The following is a 17,792-nucleotide window of genomic DNA, read 5'->3' on the forward strand; positions in this document are numbered from 1 at the left end:
ATAAAACGTCGTCAACATATGCAAATTTGGAATTGAAGGATACAGCAAAATATTTTTTTCAAGAAATTGCAAGAGAGGCAAATCAGACATTATCGGTACGGTCGACAGGTGATGCTTACTCCTCCAAGGCACCTGATCCCACCTCTGATGTATCCAGGGGTCCGTGTTTACCAAACTATCTATTTTGTATTTCTTATAGGGGTTATGAGATTGATCACTGTTCGTTATCTTCACCTTTCATATAGAAGCATTGGAATAAATTTTTTACATCATAAGAATATAAAAACAGGTCAGCTTACAAAGGGGCGCAGTATGTATTCATTGGAGTCCCAAACAGTCTGTTGGAAGATCTGATCACCAAATACTACCAAGATATTGTCAGTGAGGAAACCTAGCATATTTTTATTTCAACTTCTGAGTTTGGAATCAGAGTGGTGTTGAACAAAGTATTTTTATGACTGATAACATCTTTAGAGTTACCTTCTTTGCATTACATACCTAGTGCATATGCACTCCAGTATTGAAATCCTGTTTGTAAAATCAATAAAATGTGTAACATACTTTAAACATATAAAGCATATAAAACTGTTCATGTTATTAATGAAAGTATCTGATATGAAAGGTGAAGATACGAACAGTAATAAATCGCATAACTCCCATACAAAATCTGATTAAAATAAGATCTTTGATCCGCTCCGTTATTGTTATGTCGCTACACAAAGATCTGAAGACATCCCGTATGGGGTCACGTCAGTGTCAACTTTGGTAACCTGAGGTCGACCAATGAAATGCTTCTGTTTCAACCAATCGCGAGCTATTCTTATAAGATGCATTCCGTATGAAAGGAAAAATGGCCGACGTTAAAGTAATCGATCCAGCTTTAGAGAGAATTTTACCACGTGTCGGTGTTAGTGCTTTAAAGAAAGAACAACGGAGCATATTGAATGCCATGATTGAAGGCAAAGAGTGTATGGCCATTTTGCCAACTGGGTTTGGCAAATCGCTACCTTTTCAAGTCTTCATTCCACTTATGCGCGAGATAAACCCCGGATTTAGTGCTGTGATATTAGTCTGCTGTCCTTTAGTTGCACTAATGCAGGACCAGGTGAAGAAAATATCAGCTCTGCCGGGTATATCGGCAGCGTACAAAGGTAAAGGGCTTTATGTGAACCATGATACCGGTTTTTTTCACTGATGTTTAGTTTCGGATCGACAAATATTTGCACGGGGTTTCGACACAATCTGAGGAAAGTTTGGTATATATAGTATTATAATAATAGGATACACAAGTTTCCTCGGATTGTGTCAAAACCCTGCGGATAGAAGGTTGAAAATAACACAATAGAGGCGTTAGATGCTTATTGATTACTAAAATAAAAATAATTTAAAAAATGGAGGAACATCCTTTAGTACCAGCCATTTACAGGGTATTATTTAAAAAATATTTTTACAGGTTTAAGTGAAGAAAGTGAAAGGCAGATACTCAGTGGGGAAATATATGTCATATATGTATCTCCAGAATCTTTGATAAGTAATGCCGTTTGGAGAGAAGATATGAAGAAATTGAATGTACAAAACATAGTCATTGATGAATTTCATACGATTGCAACATGGTAATTTTTCATTTACTTATTGTAAGTAAGTGCATTGTATATTTATATCATTATTCCAACATACTATTCCTCATGTTTTGATCACAACCACTGACCAGCTTATTGTTTATTTTTTATGTAGGGATGAAGATCGAATGGGTTCAAAGAAACAAGCATTTAGGAAGTGAATTTCGCATGTGGGAGAATTAAGATCTTTATTTCCAAAAGCCAGTGTTATCGCACTAAGTGCAACATCTACAGTACAAAATCAGAAAAGTAGTTTCAAAGCAGTTGTCGTTTGGACCAAACACAGTAGAAATTGTTATGTCTCCAAATAAAGCTAACATTAAATACTCAATATTTAAACTGTCCAGTGATCTTGAATGGCAATGTCCTGGCTTGTGGATGGAATTAAACATTTGCAGAGTGACTTTCCCAAAATATTATTGTACTGTTCTAGCATTAATGATGTTTCTAAACTTTACACTTATCTCATTAAGGAGTTGGATGGCACAAGTCCTTTTATTGAAATGTTTCATTCAGAAACACCCATTGGCAAAAAAACTGAAATTGACAATTGCTTAAATGACAAGAATAACACTTCAAAAATCAGATTAGTGATTTGTACTACTGCATTAGGGATGGGTATTGATGTGTCCCATTGCAACAGTGTAATTATGTTCGGAATACCCGAAAATATTATAGACTTAGTGCAAGAAATAGGGCGCATTGGAAGAGATGGGGAATCATCAATTGCCCTTATTTTGTTTAACGCCTATCATCTACGTAGACTTGACAAGTCCATGAAAGATATCCTACGTTCACTTACTTGTAGACGAATAAACATTATGAAACAATTTTTGAGTGAATCCAATTTAAGTGAACTTGAACAGGACGTTGAAAACATTCATGCTGCAATGTGTGCCACAAACTTTGTAGTTGTGAATATCTTTCCTTGGAGATACTTTTTGAACAGAGTGTCATTTCCAACTCAGACAGTAATGAGACTGAAGATTCATTTGGAAATTCAGATAATGACTTCTTATATGGCACACTTGACTTAAATTCATGTTATGTCTGACTTTTCAATGACCTCTCATAAAAAAAACCTGATGGGGGTGGGGAAATAAAAAAAACCCATCAAAATTAATAGTATTGCTTTTCCTTTTCAGTGGTCAAGGTAAAATATGTTCTATTACATGCTGGAAAGGGGCGAGATATAAAAGGTCATGTCGGATAAAAAGCTATATTCAAAGGGGAGGCTCTGTTTTTCAGGATCTATGAGAAAGATTGAACATGTTCAGTCTATGTCATTAGAGTTGTACTAAGTAGGTTAATTGCTTTTTAATTCATTGTACCCATACTTAAGAATTGAGTTAAATCATTATTTTTAAGGGGTTGTGATGTCTTGAAGAAAAGTACTAGGTATTTAATTGGGGTGGGGGTGTATGTGTCAGACATTGAACTTTTAATGTCGCCCTTAATCTTTAAAATGTTTCTTCGATCATGCCAATAAATTTAAGTGAATACCTATTGTCACTGTGTGTATTTGTTTTATTCCAGCTCAAGACATGCAGGAATTGTACATGTTTATTTCTGTGTCAAATGGATGGTAAAATAAAATGATTTTTGAACATCTGCCTCAAGATCAAGTCAGTCATCAAATTCAATATCAATTTCAATGCAAGACCTTACAAACCAAGGTCCTATTTATTTGACTTGTTTTGGCACAATACTACACAATGACAGTACCATATACAATGTATATAAGGCAAAGTGTCAAGACATAAATTTTCTTGAAATTCTTAAAACTTCGATAATATGCAGATAATTATGACATCCACGCACTTGTAGTTTCTGGCAAAATCAAATGTGCAAATTCCGAAGTCGACAAAATAGCAAAGTTGTTTTGTGCCTATGAATCATAATTGGAAGTTTGGTAAATGCGTTGTCGAACGGATTTCTATCAATGAAAAATTTTTTGAAGTGAAGTTTCCTATTTGGGTCATACACAAGAATATCATTTTGCATTAAATCCTGTAAAAAAAAAATTTCACATCACTCTGGTACGAAGGTAGGCGATGAAAGCCCTTCTTTTGACGAACATTTGCAATTTCATCGAGATGTTTTACAACATTGACTAAATGTGGGTATTCCTTAGAATGGAGAATGATGCAATCCTTCGTTTGATTGCCAGTGCAAGCTACTTTGCTGTCACGGTTCACCATTTCAAGGAATTCATTAAGGGCAATGTTGTTCTTTTGTCCACCTTGAATATTGACAAATCTGTTTGCAACTAGTCGTTGTCTTTGATCTTCTGGGAGTACACCACTATTTGATGTTAAGGCTGTGAGCTTAACAGATCCTATCAGGTATTTCACTTTGTTTGTCTGTTCTATCGAGGCATTTCACACTTAGCTGACCTGACGGCTTGCTCTCCATCTCCCATATCTACAGCTGTGTCCAAGTTTTTGTGAAGAATGACAAGCCTGAATACCATTACCAAGTAATCCTGGAGCTGATCTCTTTTCTTCTCTTTCAATTTTGACTTTTTTTGGAGGGATTTGAACACCATGCTTCTTTTGTTCATGGGATTGGAGTGAGCCCACACATGTATAAGTGTCTTCACAAAAGTGACATATCAAACGTTCATTTCCAAGCATTCTCGAAAGCCAGTAGTTCTTGGAGTGTTGTGGATCATCTAACACTTCCCTTAATTCTTTACAAATATCATTCTCATTTTCAAAGAACCATGTCTGCAAGATTTCACTGCACACCAAGTTTGACCATTCTACTTTAGCATTGTCTGACAATTCCTGGAATTCCTCTGGAAATGGGAGGTTAGAATCAACATCCGTATGATGAAGGAGAAGAGCTGACAAATAGCATCAAACACAGTGTAGCACAGGAGCTCATATGATTCAGCAGATTCCTGTAGTAATAGAGAGTCCCAGCATCTTGTCCACTATCTGTGCTAAAAGTCATCTTGGTTATGACCTATAACATATATCAGATGGATTAAGTATGCAAGGTGAGGATAACGAACAGTGATCAATCCCATAACTCCTATAAGCAATACAAAATAGATAGTTGGGCAAACACGGACCCATGGACACACCAGAGGTGGGATCAGGTGCCTAGGAGGAGTAAGCATACTCTGTTGACCTGTCACACCCGCCGTGAACCCCATATCCTGATCAGGTAAACGGAGTTATCCGCAGTCAAAACCAGTGTGCCAAGAACGGCTTAACAATCGGTATGAAACACGTCAGATAGCATTTGACCGAATGCGAGGTTGTATTGACGAAGTAGACCGTTATATCGACCATAGAATTTGCGAAATGCTGACTTCAATCGAGACTGTTGAAATACCTGTATCATCAACTTGTTTGTCAGTAGCTTACCTCGATTTAAAAACTGACTATACCCAGAACAAGGTCTTGCAAATCTAATCAGTTGAGATATATAAACACCATATGTAGGTAATAATGGAATATTGCTACATACATGACGATGGAGAAGCTGAAATCATTCCGTTTGTCATACAGTTGAGTTGTCAGTTTGGCGTTAATGTCTACTTTCAATAAAATATCTAAGTATGAAGCAGAAGTGGACGACTCTGTGGTGTCATTTATGTCGAGCTCACAGGGATATATCAAATCGACATATGAATGAAAGCTATCATTGTTAATAGACAAAACGTCATCGATATATCTAAAAGTCGAATTGAAGGTCACAGCGAGAGATTTTTTCTTCTCACGTAGAAGTTTTTGAATAAATTCTGCTTCATATGAATATAAAAACCGGTCAGCTAACAAAGGAGCACAATTCGTGCCCATGGGAATTCCAACAGACTGTTGGAAGACCTGATCACCAAAGACCACGAAGATGTTGTCAATGAGGAACTCTAGCATATTTTTTAATTCAACTTCAGAGTACTTGTGCGTGGAATCAGAGTGTTGTTTAACAAAGTAAGTTTTTGAATGACTGATCACTAAATATGAATTTTTCCGTTTTCCGTTTTTGTTGAAGAAACAACTGTCTATGATGTCAAAAAGTCTAGTCTTTAATTTATCGTGAGGAATTGTCGTGTATAGTGTTGAAAAGTCATATGCTTTAATAGTATTGATTTGGGTAAAATTATGTGATTTCAAGTTTACTAAAGGTTCTTTAGAATTTTTTAGAATCCACATTTGATTAACACCACTTCTGGCATAGGTAGTCGCACAGTAAGTTTGAAGTTTCTCCTTCACAGCTGTTAACATTTCGTGAGGAGCAAAGATAGGGGCTTGGTAGAGCACTTACTGGATCCAGCAATGTATCTTTGTTTGTAAGGGTTTTTATGTAGTTTAGAAATCCAGTATAGGTACGGTAACTCATATTCATTCGACCCATTGACTGGAATATTAAATGTGTCAAAAATGTATCTAATGAATCAAGTTAATAAAATGGGAGGTATATGACAGCAATATATAAAACAAGTAAATGATGCATACAGTGATGATTAATCATTTTGAATCTTGATTAAGGTGTACACATACCCACACTCATAGAGAAACAAACTTGTAAGAGGTTAAGCAAGATATACGTGCCTGATTTCAAAATATGTTTGTCTAATTTTTTTTGTAATATACAATTTACTCGGCATCTCAACTCAGAAATAAGAACAGAATTCTTGAAATATATTTCTGTGGCATAAAACATTAAAATTAAGCGATATGACTAATTTGGACCCATCCTAGAGTCAAAATCCTGGGGTTGCAAAATTCACCATTTTTTGTACATCCTTTTCTGCTATACCTAAATATGCATTTAAACTTGATACGGTATCAGCAAACTGAAAGAAGACTTTCAAATCATTATAATAATTTTGGCCTCACCTAGAAACCGAACTCTTACCCCCTAGGATCATGAAATTTGCAATTTTGATGAATGACTACTTGCTCATTTTAAATATCCATTTAGTTTTAATTTAGTACCAATAGCATTAAAACAGATATCATTTATAAGTTTTGCACATATACACTATGCATACCAAGTTTGACCCCAACCTGGACTCAGGACCTCTAACCCAGGGATCCAGAAAATTACAATTTTGGTAGAGGTCTTCCTGCTCTATATCACTGCATTTAGTTTTTCTTAAAATATTCAAGTGTAAAGAGATGTTTGAAAATTAGTCAATTTTTGCCCAGCCCCCAGGAGTCCTTAAATTTGCAATTTGTGTCCCCATTGTCCTAATGATGCTTCATACTAAATTTAAAAAGAATTGGAACAGTAGTTATCAGGAAGAAGTTAAAAATGCTCAATTGTTAATACATGACAAACAACGACAACCAATTGCAATAAATAATAAAAATTGAATTTTAGCAGGTACCTCTAAGAAATTCATCAATGTATGAAAATCTTCTATTTTGGAAATAAACCCTTCCAATTTCTTTTTTGCTGTTGCAGCATTCTTCATTGCATTTTGAGCTGATTGGACTCTTTCGTCAGTTAGTCTGTCTCCTATAATACATACATTAATGGTTAAAACAGCATTTAATGTGTATAAGATAAGGTTCAATACCCTTTTGTCACAAAATAAAATTTTTGAATTTGTAGAAATATTTAATCATTATCCATTACAATAATGTAAGTAAGTAATTAAAAAACAACATACCCTCAAAAAACACAGACTCAACAATTTCCCCATTCTTGTATGGTATGAAGTCATGGGATAGCGTTTTCAAAAGAGCAATGAGTTCTTGGGTCTTGTTTTCATTACAGTCATATAATCCAAGTGGATACTGAAACACAAATGTATAAAAATTGTTTCATGGGTATTCATATTATTCAATAAGTCAATCAGTGGAATTCTTTAAAAACATGCATATAATTAAATTAATGGTGAAATATTTTAATGCATTTACCATTATAGTACTGTACAATGTAAATATTTACTTGGAATGTCTTAAGTCCAAAGTAATGACTGTAAGGATGATCCAAATGCTTTGGATAAATAGCGTTAAACACTCTATGCAGCTGAGGATTATGCTCAATGATGGAGGTTGCAAATAAGAATGTCAATTCTTTCATAAGTTGTTTTTGATCAGCAATGGATGGTAGAAATTCACAAGCTTGTGTCATCTCTCTTTCCTCTTTAGGAAGCCCCGGTAAAGATGGGACTCTATCTTGAACCACAATAACATTGAAGAGATGGAGTGACAATGTGTTTCGGTCTGATGTCCTGTATGATGGTACTATATTCTTGTCCCAATTGTCCCCCATTGATTGATATTTCACATTCCCACTATCAGCCCATGAATCACGTAATTCTTTGACTTTTACATCTACCAATTCTTTCCAGGATTCTAACTTCCTGTGGATGGTCTTAGGATGGACACTCAATCCAATGTTTGATAGTCGTTCAATGTCCTGTAAAACAATTGACACATGTATCATTACACTTGAGTAGCATGACTTTAACAGCAGTACAATAATGTTCTACACTAGGTCAGATTGGAACAAATTGCTGTTCCTGAGAATATTTTTAACAATGTGAACCCCTATGATAGACCCATCTTGACCATTTAAGAAAGTTGTACCAAGTTTGGTTAAAATTGGCCCAGTAGTTCTGAATAGTTCAAAATGAAAAAAAAAAGTCCTCAGACTGATAGATAACAGATAACAGGCGATCAGAATAGCTTATCTGATCCTCTGCCTTTTGTGAGCTAAAAATCATTGAGTACTGGGAATTTGTTTTGCATCTCCACCTGAATATCTAGTATACATATAACATTGTTTATATCCTAAGTAAGCATACCTTTTGAATGCATCCACCATGAGTTAACACTAGTGCAGTCATGTACTGGAAAAGGGACATTTCCTGGTTTCTTCCATGCAATGCAATGGCGCCAGATACCATAATGTGGATGAATCCCTTGCTTTCACTGGACAGCTCCTTATCACTAACTACTGCTGATAGTAATGTAAGAACTGTAGGGTACCTCCTTTGCAGTTCCTCTTTCATTTGCTCCCACTTAAATTGGAAGAAGTCTTTAAAATCTTTACTCTGAAGATTGGATCCTGACCCCCTCTTACAAAGAGTCTGTGCTTCTTTCATAACTACTCTTGACACATCATGTGTAACAACTTCTGAGTTAGATGAACAGAGGTGATTTACAATGGTCTGTTCAACATTGCTCCTGCCGACTATTGTTTTGCAAATACTTTTGTGAAGTTCAGAAGTTATGAGGGCTGTCTTTTTCCCACTTGGATAATGCACATATACCTTTAATATAAATATATAACAGAAATTAACTTTAATGGTAGCAGGAAATTAACCATATTAACAGCTGAGAACTTAATATTTACAAGAAAAATGTCACAAGTTGCTTATATATCACTTTAATATGGACAACTATCAAGTTTAGACAAATGCTGAATACATACTGAAGTTCATTCAACGGTGTTGATATCTGTCAACAAAGCAAAGAACAAAATGAAGAACAAAATTATAAAGTCATGCAAAATAAAACAAAAATTTAAGCAAGAGACCCACTGGCTTTAACGGTTACCTGAGTACTAACGCCAATGCATAGAAAAAGATTTAATACATTTTCGCTAGAGAGGCTCAGAGTTATGTTGCTCCACCCAAGGGTTTAAACTCGTAACCCAGGGCTCATAATTTTCACAATATGGGTAGAGATCTTCATAGACATCATAACCATGCATTTATTTTTCTCTCACACTTCTGACTAGAGAAAACGATTTTCTAAGATTTAATATACCTTTACAGTACTATATGGCCATATTGACCCCACCTAAGAGACTGAACCCCTATAATACCAAAGGGCCATGACTTCCACAATTTTGGTAAATGGCCTCAAGGATATCTTACCTATGCATTTGGTTTTTCTGTGTGGGAGCAAGTAAGTTTTGGCACAAACCAAGAGGCCTTGGGGAAGCTAGGATAATAAATTTATCAGTTTAGATTCCTCTTACCCTAAAGAAGCTTCATACCAAAAATGGCAACAAATCAATTTGCCTAGTGGTTTTCAAGAAAAAAAATCAAATGTAAAATGTTTAACGGGCGACAACAAACGACAATAGTCCACCTTAGTCACTTGGACATCTGATTTACAAACTAATTATTGAGGAATTCTGACAAGTATTCAAACAAGGGTACATGCTTGTGACAAAGCACTAGACCAAATACATACTATATATACCACAGGCCATCCGAACATCAATTGTTTTGAGCCTTGTAACTATTTCTGAATTATCTCATTTTCAGATTTTAAGTCTGACTTCCAGATAAACATTAATCTTTACTAAAGACAAATTCAATTAATGAATATGGCATACCTGTGCCAATGAAACATGCAAAACATAATGTATTAGAAATAACAATCAACAGTTCAACTGGTCAGTTTAATGAAATCACTGATTCTTTAACATTATCATGATTATCATAAATAGCTATATCAGTGATGCAAAAAATATCTGACCAGCTTAAAATGAAAAGTGAATTGTTTCCGCTAACCTGATCGACCTAATGAATGAATGATACTCCCTACTTGGTACAGTTATCAAATTGTTTAAGAGATTATTGAATATACATCGTTCTGGAGCTAATACTTATTACAGATGACCATGTAATTAATATATTTATTACAGCTTACCAAATTGCAACAATAGTGACAATTAAGTCCCTTGTTTCATAATGTTAACCTGCAAGGAGATTGTGATCACATTGTTTCTTTGAGTATGCAAAAACAATTTTAATTTGTTTTCAAAAAGATATTCACTGATTCTTAAGTCCTAATCACCTAACTACCTACCCTTATTCTGTCTTAGATGTTAGCAGAAAAACACCAATTATTATTCTTAGCCTTATTTTGTAACATTATGGTCAAGCTCAACCTTTTCAATACACTGTACCTCAACTTCTCCATTTTTGTAAACATTTTCATGTTTATCAGTTATTTTCTCCTAAAATGTATTCAAAGATATTCAGTTACTTGTGGTCTGCAAGTTACGAAGTTATGTGTGTTCAAAGTTCTTGAAAACTTTATCAACTAGCAGGGGTAATTCATAATCTTTTCAGCAGTAGTAGGAGTGAAGCCAGCAGGTGGTGACAGAATTATAATTAATATAGCATACAAGTGTTTCAGCCACATTCATGTACATATGATTGTAATCACAATTGTCGATATATCCTATACCTTACACTCACTAAGCGTAATCAACAATAAATTGAAGACGACCAAAGAACTTAATACCAATCTGATTGGCATGTCAAATTGTATTAATTCTTTGTAATATACACTGCCTTTGCAATATATCCAGTCGTTACCTGTTTCAAAAAGTCCCCACCAAGAGAGCGGCGTGGTTTGTTCACAATTACATTAGCGCTGGCAGGCTGGAGTTGTACCAGCTTCACAGGCATTACCCTTCTGATAGGTACTAACAGTGGATCATCTGGTCGAACCCTCTTCACATCAGTATTTTCTTTACATGGGCTCCTTATTTCTTTCTTTTCAATGAATCTTTTAGAGGGGTAAGGCACACAAACATTAAACCTATATGAGATTGAAAGTACATCATAAGATCAAGGTTGTTTTTTTATTATTAAAGCCACACATATTGAAACAAATAAAATATCTTTATGGCAATAATATGTTGAACAAAATCTGCATGAAAGTGATCCCCCTTCAACACACACATTTACCTAAGACTTTGATACTTATTGATTTAAAATCAATTAAATATGCATTTATAAACGTATATGAACCTAGTGAGTTGTATTCTATCAATGAGTTTGACTTGCCATGTTGAAGTTGGGGGGGGGAGGTCACGGGGGTATTTATCGACTTTATAATGTGACTGACCTTTGCAGCGTGAGTTGAACACATGCTTTAAAAGATTCCCTCATAGATGCCGCTTCCTTTACCAGTTTTAATACTCTTTCGGTACTTCTGAAACACTTTTGACACACACCTGTGCTAGTTGGATACACTACACTATCCGAGATTCCGCACACATCTTTCAAAACTTTCATTCGGTCCGTGGAAAGTCGGAGTTTTTTGTCCAGGTATTTGTTGATTTTGATGTTGCCATCGGTGTCAACAGATTTGCTCACAAATGAAAACCCACAGATAAGGCAAATGTTCCACAGGGGATATACTTTTCATAGGGTAGTCCGAGTACTCCCATATGTTCCAACTGGCGCTGCCATGTTGTTGTTTTTTCATTCGAAAGTTTAAACATTCGGAACTTTTCGAGGCTTACCGTTATTTACTTTTACATCCAAAGATGTAAGCAGTGACGATTTTATTGGCCAAACCAAAGTTGACACTGACGTGACCCCATACGGGATGTCTTCAGATCTTTGTGTAACAACATAACAATGACGGAGCGGATCAAAGATCTTATTTTAATCAGATTGCTCCTATACATGTAAGCATAAAAATATAGAATTTGGCAAACACGGACCCCTGGACATACTAGGGGTGGGATCAGGTGCCTAGGAGGAGTAAGCATTCCCTGTCGACCGTACGGATAATGTCTGACCTGTCTGTCTTGTAATTTCACATTAAATAACATACATGTATAATATATATGTCTATATGTATTAAATTCATGCGGTGCTCCATCACATTGTGGAATGATATCATTGTATGTTTCAATCTCTACTTATGTATTGTGGACATCACAATATACGTAAAGATAGCGCTAACCAAACGAAATGTTCTGACACTTTTTGGATATACAATTTGCCAAATTATCTGCTCTTATAACTTAAGGTTTTTTCTAGTCATGATATTGTATTTATGATTTTTTTAGATTGTATTTTTTAGGATAGTGGCATTTTTGAAACGTTTTATTGGTCACAATTCCTTAGTATGAATTGCAGTATTTTGGTTTTAGTTTGGTATGTTTATAAATGTTTTATAGGATTTTTCGACACAATACTTGAATAAATGACCATTCTAATTCCTCAAACTGTATGTTGTGTTTAATTGTGTCAAACAGATCACCACCCTATCAGCTATCCATAAATACCTTTAAAAAATATTTCGCTACAATAATCGAGTGTTTGGTTCAAGTAGTTTGAAACACAACCTCATTTGCTTTGAAAAAAAAAACAATTCAAACAATCACTCATCAAATATTGATACAGCTGCGCCAATATAATAAAGGAGACTTGGACTCTTTTTGTAAGACAGCCTTATGTCAAATTTAGTTGTGATGTGATCAGTGTAATTCATTTTGTCGACCTCGCCTCGCCGTCTCACCTTTTTTTACCCCAGTGACAGACATTTTTCGGTTTTTAACTTTGTTATTAACGGTAGCTCAACATATTTTCTTGGGCGGCATAGTGTCGATGCTGTTAAATTTATATTGCAAATATCTTCTGCTATGAAAAATATGTAAAAATGGCTAGACAGTGTTGCATATGATTCGTATCCGACAAAGTGTAAATATGGCAGAAAAAATTGTGCAGATTATGAGAGTCACTACACGTTTGATTACATGCTATAAAGTATGATTAATGTATATGGTTGCCTAAACACTTGAAGTTGAACAAGATCACGGGCGTTGTCGCGCTTGCTCAAAGATTAAAGGCATTCATCTCAATAATGATAAATGACATTAGTTTGAGAAATTGTTATTGAACATTTAAGAGCTTCAGTAAATTATTGAATCACGTGTTTTACATTTATACGGAAATAAGTTTTTAAAACGCATGAACATTTCTAAGTTATTATTTAAAAACTTCATAAACAATGTTTGATACTATGAAGATAGGAATGATTTAGAATTTAGGATGATACACGAGAGATTTACAGGAAGTCAGAAACAACGTCACTAAAATACTCTGAGTAGAAATATATTGAAAACTGCAGTATCCCTGTACCTCTAGGATTGTTTACTTTCTAACAGTTTGATACTTTTGCAAATGAGACTATACAAGAATTATTAAACAATATCAGAACCATACAACCTTACATTGGGTCAAATGCTGTCTGGCGTGTCTCATGACAATTAGTATGCCGTGCTTTATACTGGTTTTGCCTGCAGATAACTCCATTTATCTGATCCCGATCCCAATATATGTCTTACGTTGTGCCTAACCGGTCGACAAGGGATACATATCCCTCCTACGTACCCGACCCCATCTCTGGTATATCCAGATGTCTGTGTTTTCCCAACTCTCTATTTTTGTATTGCTTATGGGAGTTATGAGATTGATCACTGTTCGTTATCTTCACATTTCATAGTAAATAATTCGAAATATGAAAACTACAATAAGGTACAATGTTTATTGTTTTAAAATCAAATGACCACTCCCTGCTGATTATCCAACATCAAGGGACAAAGAATTGAGTTCATAATTATCTTCACCTTCACTTTCACCTCACTTGTAGTTTGGGCGACCGTAAGGGCGCCACTCAAACACGTCTTACAGTATTTTACTCATTGACTGGTTGTAGGACAAACGGGGTGAATTCAAATCCTCTATCAGCAATTTCCTATATTTATGTAGCAGTACTACATTATCCCTTGCTTATGATGTGTGTGTCTCTCAACTGATTCGATACGCAAAAGCTTGTTCTGCATGTGATCTGTTTTTAAATCGATGTAGGCTACTGGTAAACGAGTTGATGTTACAGTCTCGTAGAAAGTCAGCATTTCGCAAATGATATGCTCAGTATGACGATCTAATTTACCAATGAAATCTGAATTGGGCAAATGTTGTCTGACGTGTTTCAAGCAATCGTTAGGTCATTCATCGCACTCTGATTATGATCACGTATTACTTCGTTTACATGATCAAGGTGTTGCAATAATATGGTTAGATATTTGTATAAGCTGTGGCATCAGCTGTTTTGTTTTGTGTATCTGTGATGTCACTTGGAAAGCTTCGCGTGTGTGTGTGTGTGTGATCGGATGATGTGGGCGGTGGAGCGTGTGATCGTCTGCAGTAGGAGTAGCACTTCGTAATTTGGTGGTTCGTGGAAATGCCTGGCCAAGTCATCTAGCTGGGATTGCGCATCGGATCTGTAATTCGTGTGACTAAAAGTGTGTGTGAGGATACCTGGACTGATTCACAGATACGTTGATCGATATAAACAAGTTGAGCAAAACTTTAGATCTGTGTTGTGTACTTGTGTATTATTGTAAATTATGTTTTCATAACACATTTTGTAGAATTCAAATTGGTTAAAGTTTCACATCAGCAACTTAAAGTAAAACAATGCTTTTTAGTTTAGAATTGCGTTAAAGACTCTCCTGATTTGGAAAACTGCTTGATTAATCTTCAATCTTAATATAAGGTTAGATTGGTAGATTGTTTGTTGAGTGCCTTTATGTCCACCTTCACTAAAAGTCCTCTCAGGTTTGGACCAAACACTCTCTATATATCCACCTGAACTATATACCCTCCCATTTGTTTTCAAAGTGTCACTACATATTCGCTACTTTTAGAACAAACTACAGCATTATGTCCTCCTATAAGAATTTGATTGATATATAACGTCCGTGTAAAATACACAACATTCCGAAATACATCAGTACAAATAACAGAAGTCGACATTTATATAGTAACATGTACTTATATGATCATTTTTAATCATTTAACTTATATTTGGGCAGCAGTGATTGTTCATTGCATGGCTATCGAGGATTTGTTTGTGAGAGGGGGGTTGCATGAGGTATTTCCTCTCATAAATACACTGGGAAACTCTTATAGAAGTAAGCTCTGATTATACAAGAGTGTACAAGAAAATCCACTCCTCTCATAAATACACTGGGAAACTATTATAGAAGTAAGCTCTGATTATACAAGAGTGTACAAGAAAATCCATTCCTCTCATAAATACACTGGAAAGCTCTTATAAAATTAAGCTATGATTATACAAGAGTGTACAAGAAAATCCATTCTTCTCATAAATACACTGGAAAACTCTTATAAAATTAAGCTCTGATTATACAAGAGTGTACAAGAAAATCCATTCCTCTCATAAATATACTGGAAAACTCTTATAAAATTAAGCTCTTATTATACAATTTCTATGCATTTTGGATTATACTGGGAACTAAAATTTTGGAATTACTATTTTTGTGTATGTAGATTGTGTTCGGATTTAGTGTTAAACTAACGTCAGATAGGGTTTTACTATTGTTACAATTTCCTTTAAATTATTAATTGTAAATAAATTTTATCAATTGTTTGATTGCCTTTGTTAGCAAATTCTCCTTCTGTATTATCAAGGGTTATTCTGACGCGAAACAAAATCTTGATAATTATAGTACGTCTGTTTATCGGCTGAGAATTTCGATAGAATTGAAAGGAGAAAGGGATTACAAAAATTTCATGTTTGAGAATACACGAGCTTCATTAACAATAACACAATTCTTTGCTGAAACAATGACGCTTTGACGGTCCACGACACTGTCTCACAACGAAATGGTCCGAGAACGTGATTTATGAATTCATAAAGATGGCATGTATTCTTTGCACATTGTGTCAGCGAAGTATTGTGTTGAGAAAGCATGGCTCTGTCAGTTTCTTATATGACTTTTTGCCTAGAACGTAGTGTGTCAGATTAATTAATGACTTCGTTTAAGGTAAGGTTTGCGACATTTTAACATGTAGCCAACAAAGTCATGTTGCATATCAGTATGTTCAGTATGAATTTATCCGAAAAGATTTGACTTTTAAACAAAGTTTGCCCTTGTCGTTTTTCCATTAGATTGGTTTAATTATCTGATGTTTTACAATTTCTAGATATTTGTACAGAAAGGAATACTATTGATATAAATACTACACATGGCAAGTGTATGTGGTAAAAGGCTAGTAGAAATTTTGAAAAAAGACTCCTATCTACCAAATTATACTAATTTGTAAAGAGACTTTAATCTTGACTCAAAAAATGAAAAACACTTTACATATTAAATAGAATTTGAATTTGTTGTCATGGCAACACAAATGCATATTGAGTAGCTTTACAAGATCTACGCCAAATAAATTTCACTTTTGACATAATATTTGGATCATAAACATTTATAAAAACAAATAAAATTATTACCCACCGGGCATTTAAAAGAATCATTTCATTTAAGTACTTTTTCACTTCGTTTTGTAAATGTATAACTTTTGAAAGTTTCAATGAGCATTTTCATTAACAAAATATGATTGCAATCCAAAAATAATAAACTAATTATATTTATTTGCAAAGTTGTGCTTAATGTAATATAACATTTTCTCCGGATTTATTTAAACAATTCCACTATCAAGGGATGCGAATTAAGCTGGGAATCGATGAAGATGAAATTAGAATTTTATCAAATAATATTGAATAACATGACATTAGACACAAAAACAAATATGATCAATAAATAAATAAAGTATCAAATTCAATCAGGATGTCTTTTTGTGCTTTTCTTTTTTGATGTGTGTGTTTGTATATATATATTTGAATTCAACATCAAGGGGACAACGATGCAATATTTGTATCCTAAAACTTCCGTATTTCAAGAATCTAAAACTGCTTTAAATACCAAATTTGAAATAAAGTTGCCCTTCTTATTCCACATCTTGATGTTTGTTTACATTGTTGGACAAACGATTGTCACCTTCGCAACAATGTTGATTAAAACCGGTCATTGGCGGATTTAGAGAGGGACCGAATTAATATAAAGTTAGTAAAAATGATTCTAAACAAATTTGTTTTATGTCGATAAAATTCATGGCGTTATACAGATGTTCCTTAGGTCTTAGTTCCTTAGATACAATTGATATACTAGAGAAAATCCTTCTTGTATTCTTTTGTGATCATGCCAGTCGTTTCGACACAAGTAGAAGTGTCATGTCATCGACATATAAAGTAAAATAGATAAAGCATAGTCATGTTTATTTGAAAAACACTTGGAAATGCCATTAAAATATCAAGTTTCGTTAATATTAGACACAAAATATCGGACTTTGTCAAATATGAGGATACTTTTCACAAACAATAATGTAATAAGTCTATTTTAACAGTATCAAAATAAATCCTACTTCAACAGGAAAGATTTGCAGAGATTCCATGTTTCCTCTTCCGATTTCACACAACATATCAGCGAACGATCATCATTGTTTACCTGCGTCCTACTTTCTTCTATATTCCAAATGCTGATCAATACCCATTAGGGGGCGATTTCAAAGTCAAA

At 34.6% G+C, this 17,792-nt stretch overlaps 1 protein-coding gene and 1 pseudogene across 1 annotated transcript; one reads left to right on the top strand and one right to left on the bottom strand.

Moving 5' to 3' along the window:
* Positions 1 to 850: 850 nt before the first annotated feature.
* LOC125655636 (ATP-dependent DNA helicase RecQ-like) lies at positions 851 to 2,673 on the top strand (annotated as a pseudogene).
* Positions 2,674 to 3,987: 1,314 nt separating this feature from the next.
* On the bottom strand, positions 3,988 to 12,896 carry LOC125655634 (uncharacterized). Its single transcript, XM_056145847.1, has 9 exons — positions 12,872 to 12,896; positions 11,465 to 11,759; positions 10,930 to 11,155; positions 8,395 to 8,862; positions 7,533 to 8,006; positions 7,252 to 7,378; positions 6,967 to 7,097; positions 4,473 to 4,589; positions 3,988 to 4,215 (listed from the first exon to the last, which is right to left on the bottom strand). The coding sequence occupies exons 1-9, from the start codon at positions 12,894 to 12,896 to the stop codon at positions 3,988 to 3,990; spliced, it is 2,091 nt and encodes a 696-aa protein (XP_056001822.1).
* Positions 12,897 to 17,792: the final 4,896 nt, after the last annotated feature.

Source organism: Ostrea edulis, chromosome 7, assembly GCF_947568905.1.
Source record: "Ostrea edulis chromosome 7, xbOstEdul1.1, whole genome shotgun sequence".
In the NCBI taxonomy this organism is placed as follows: Eukaryota; Metazoa; Mollusca; class Bivalvia; order Ostreida; family Ostreidae; genus Ostrea; species Ostrea edulis.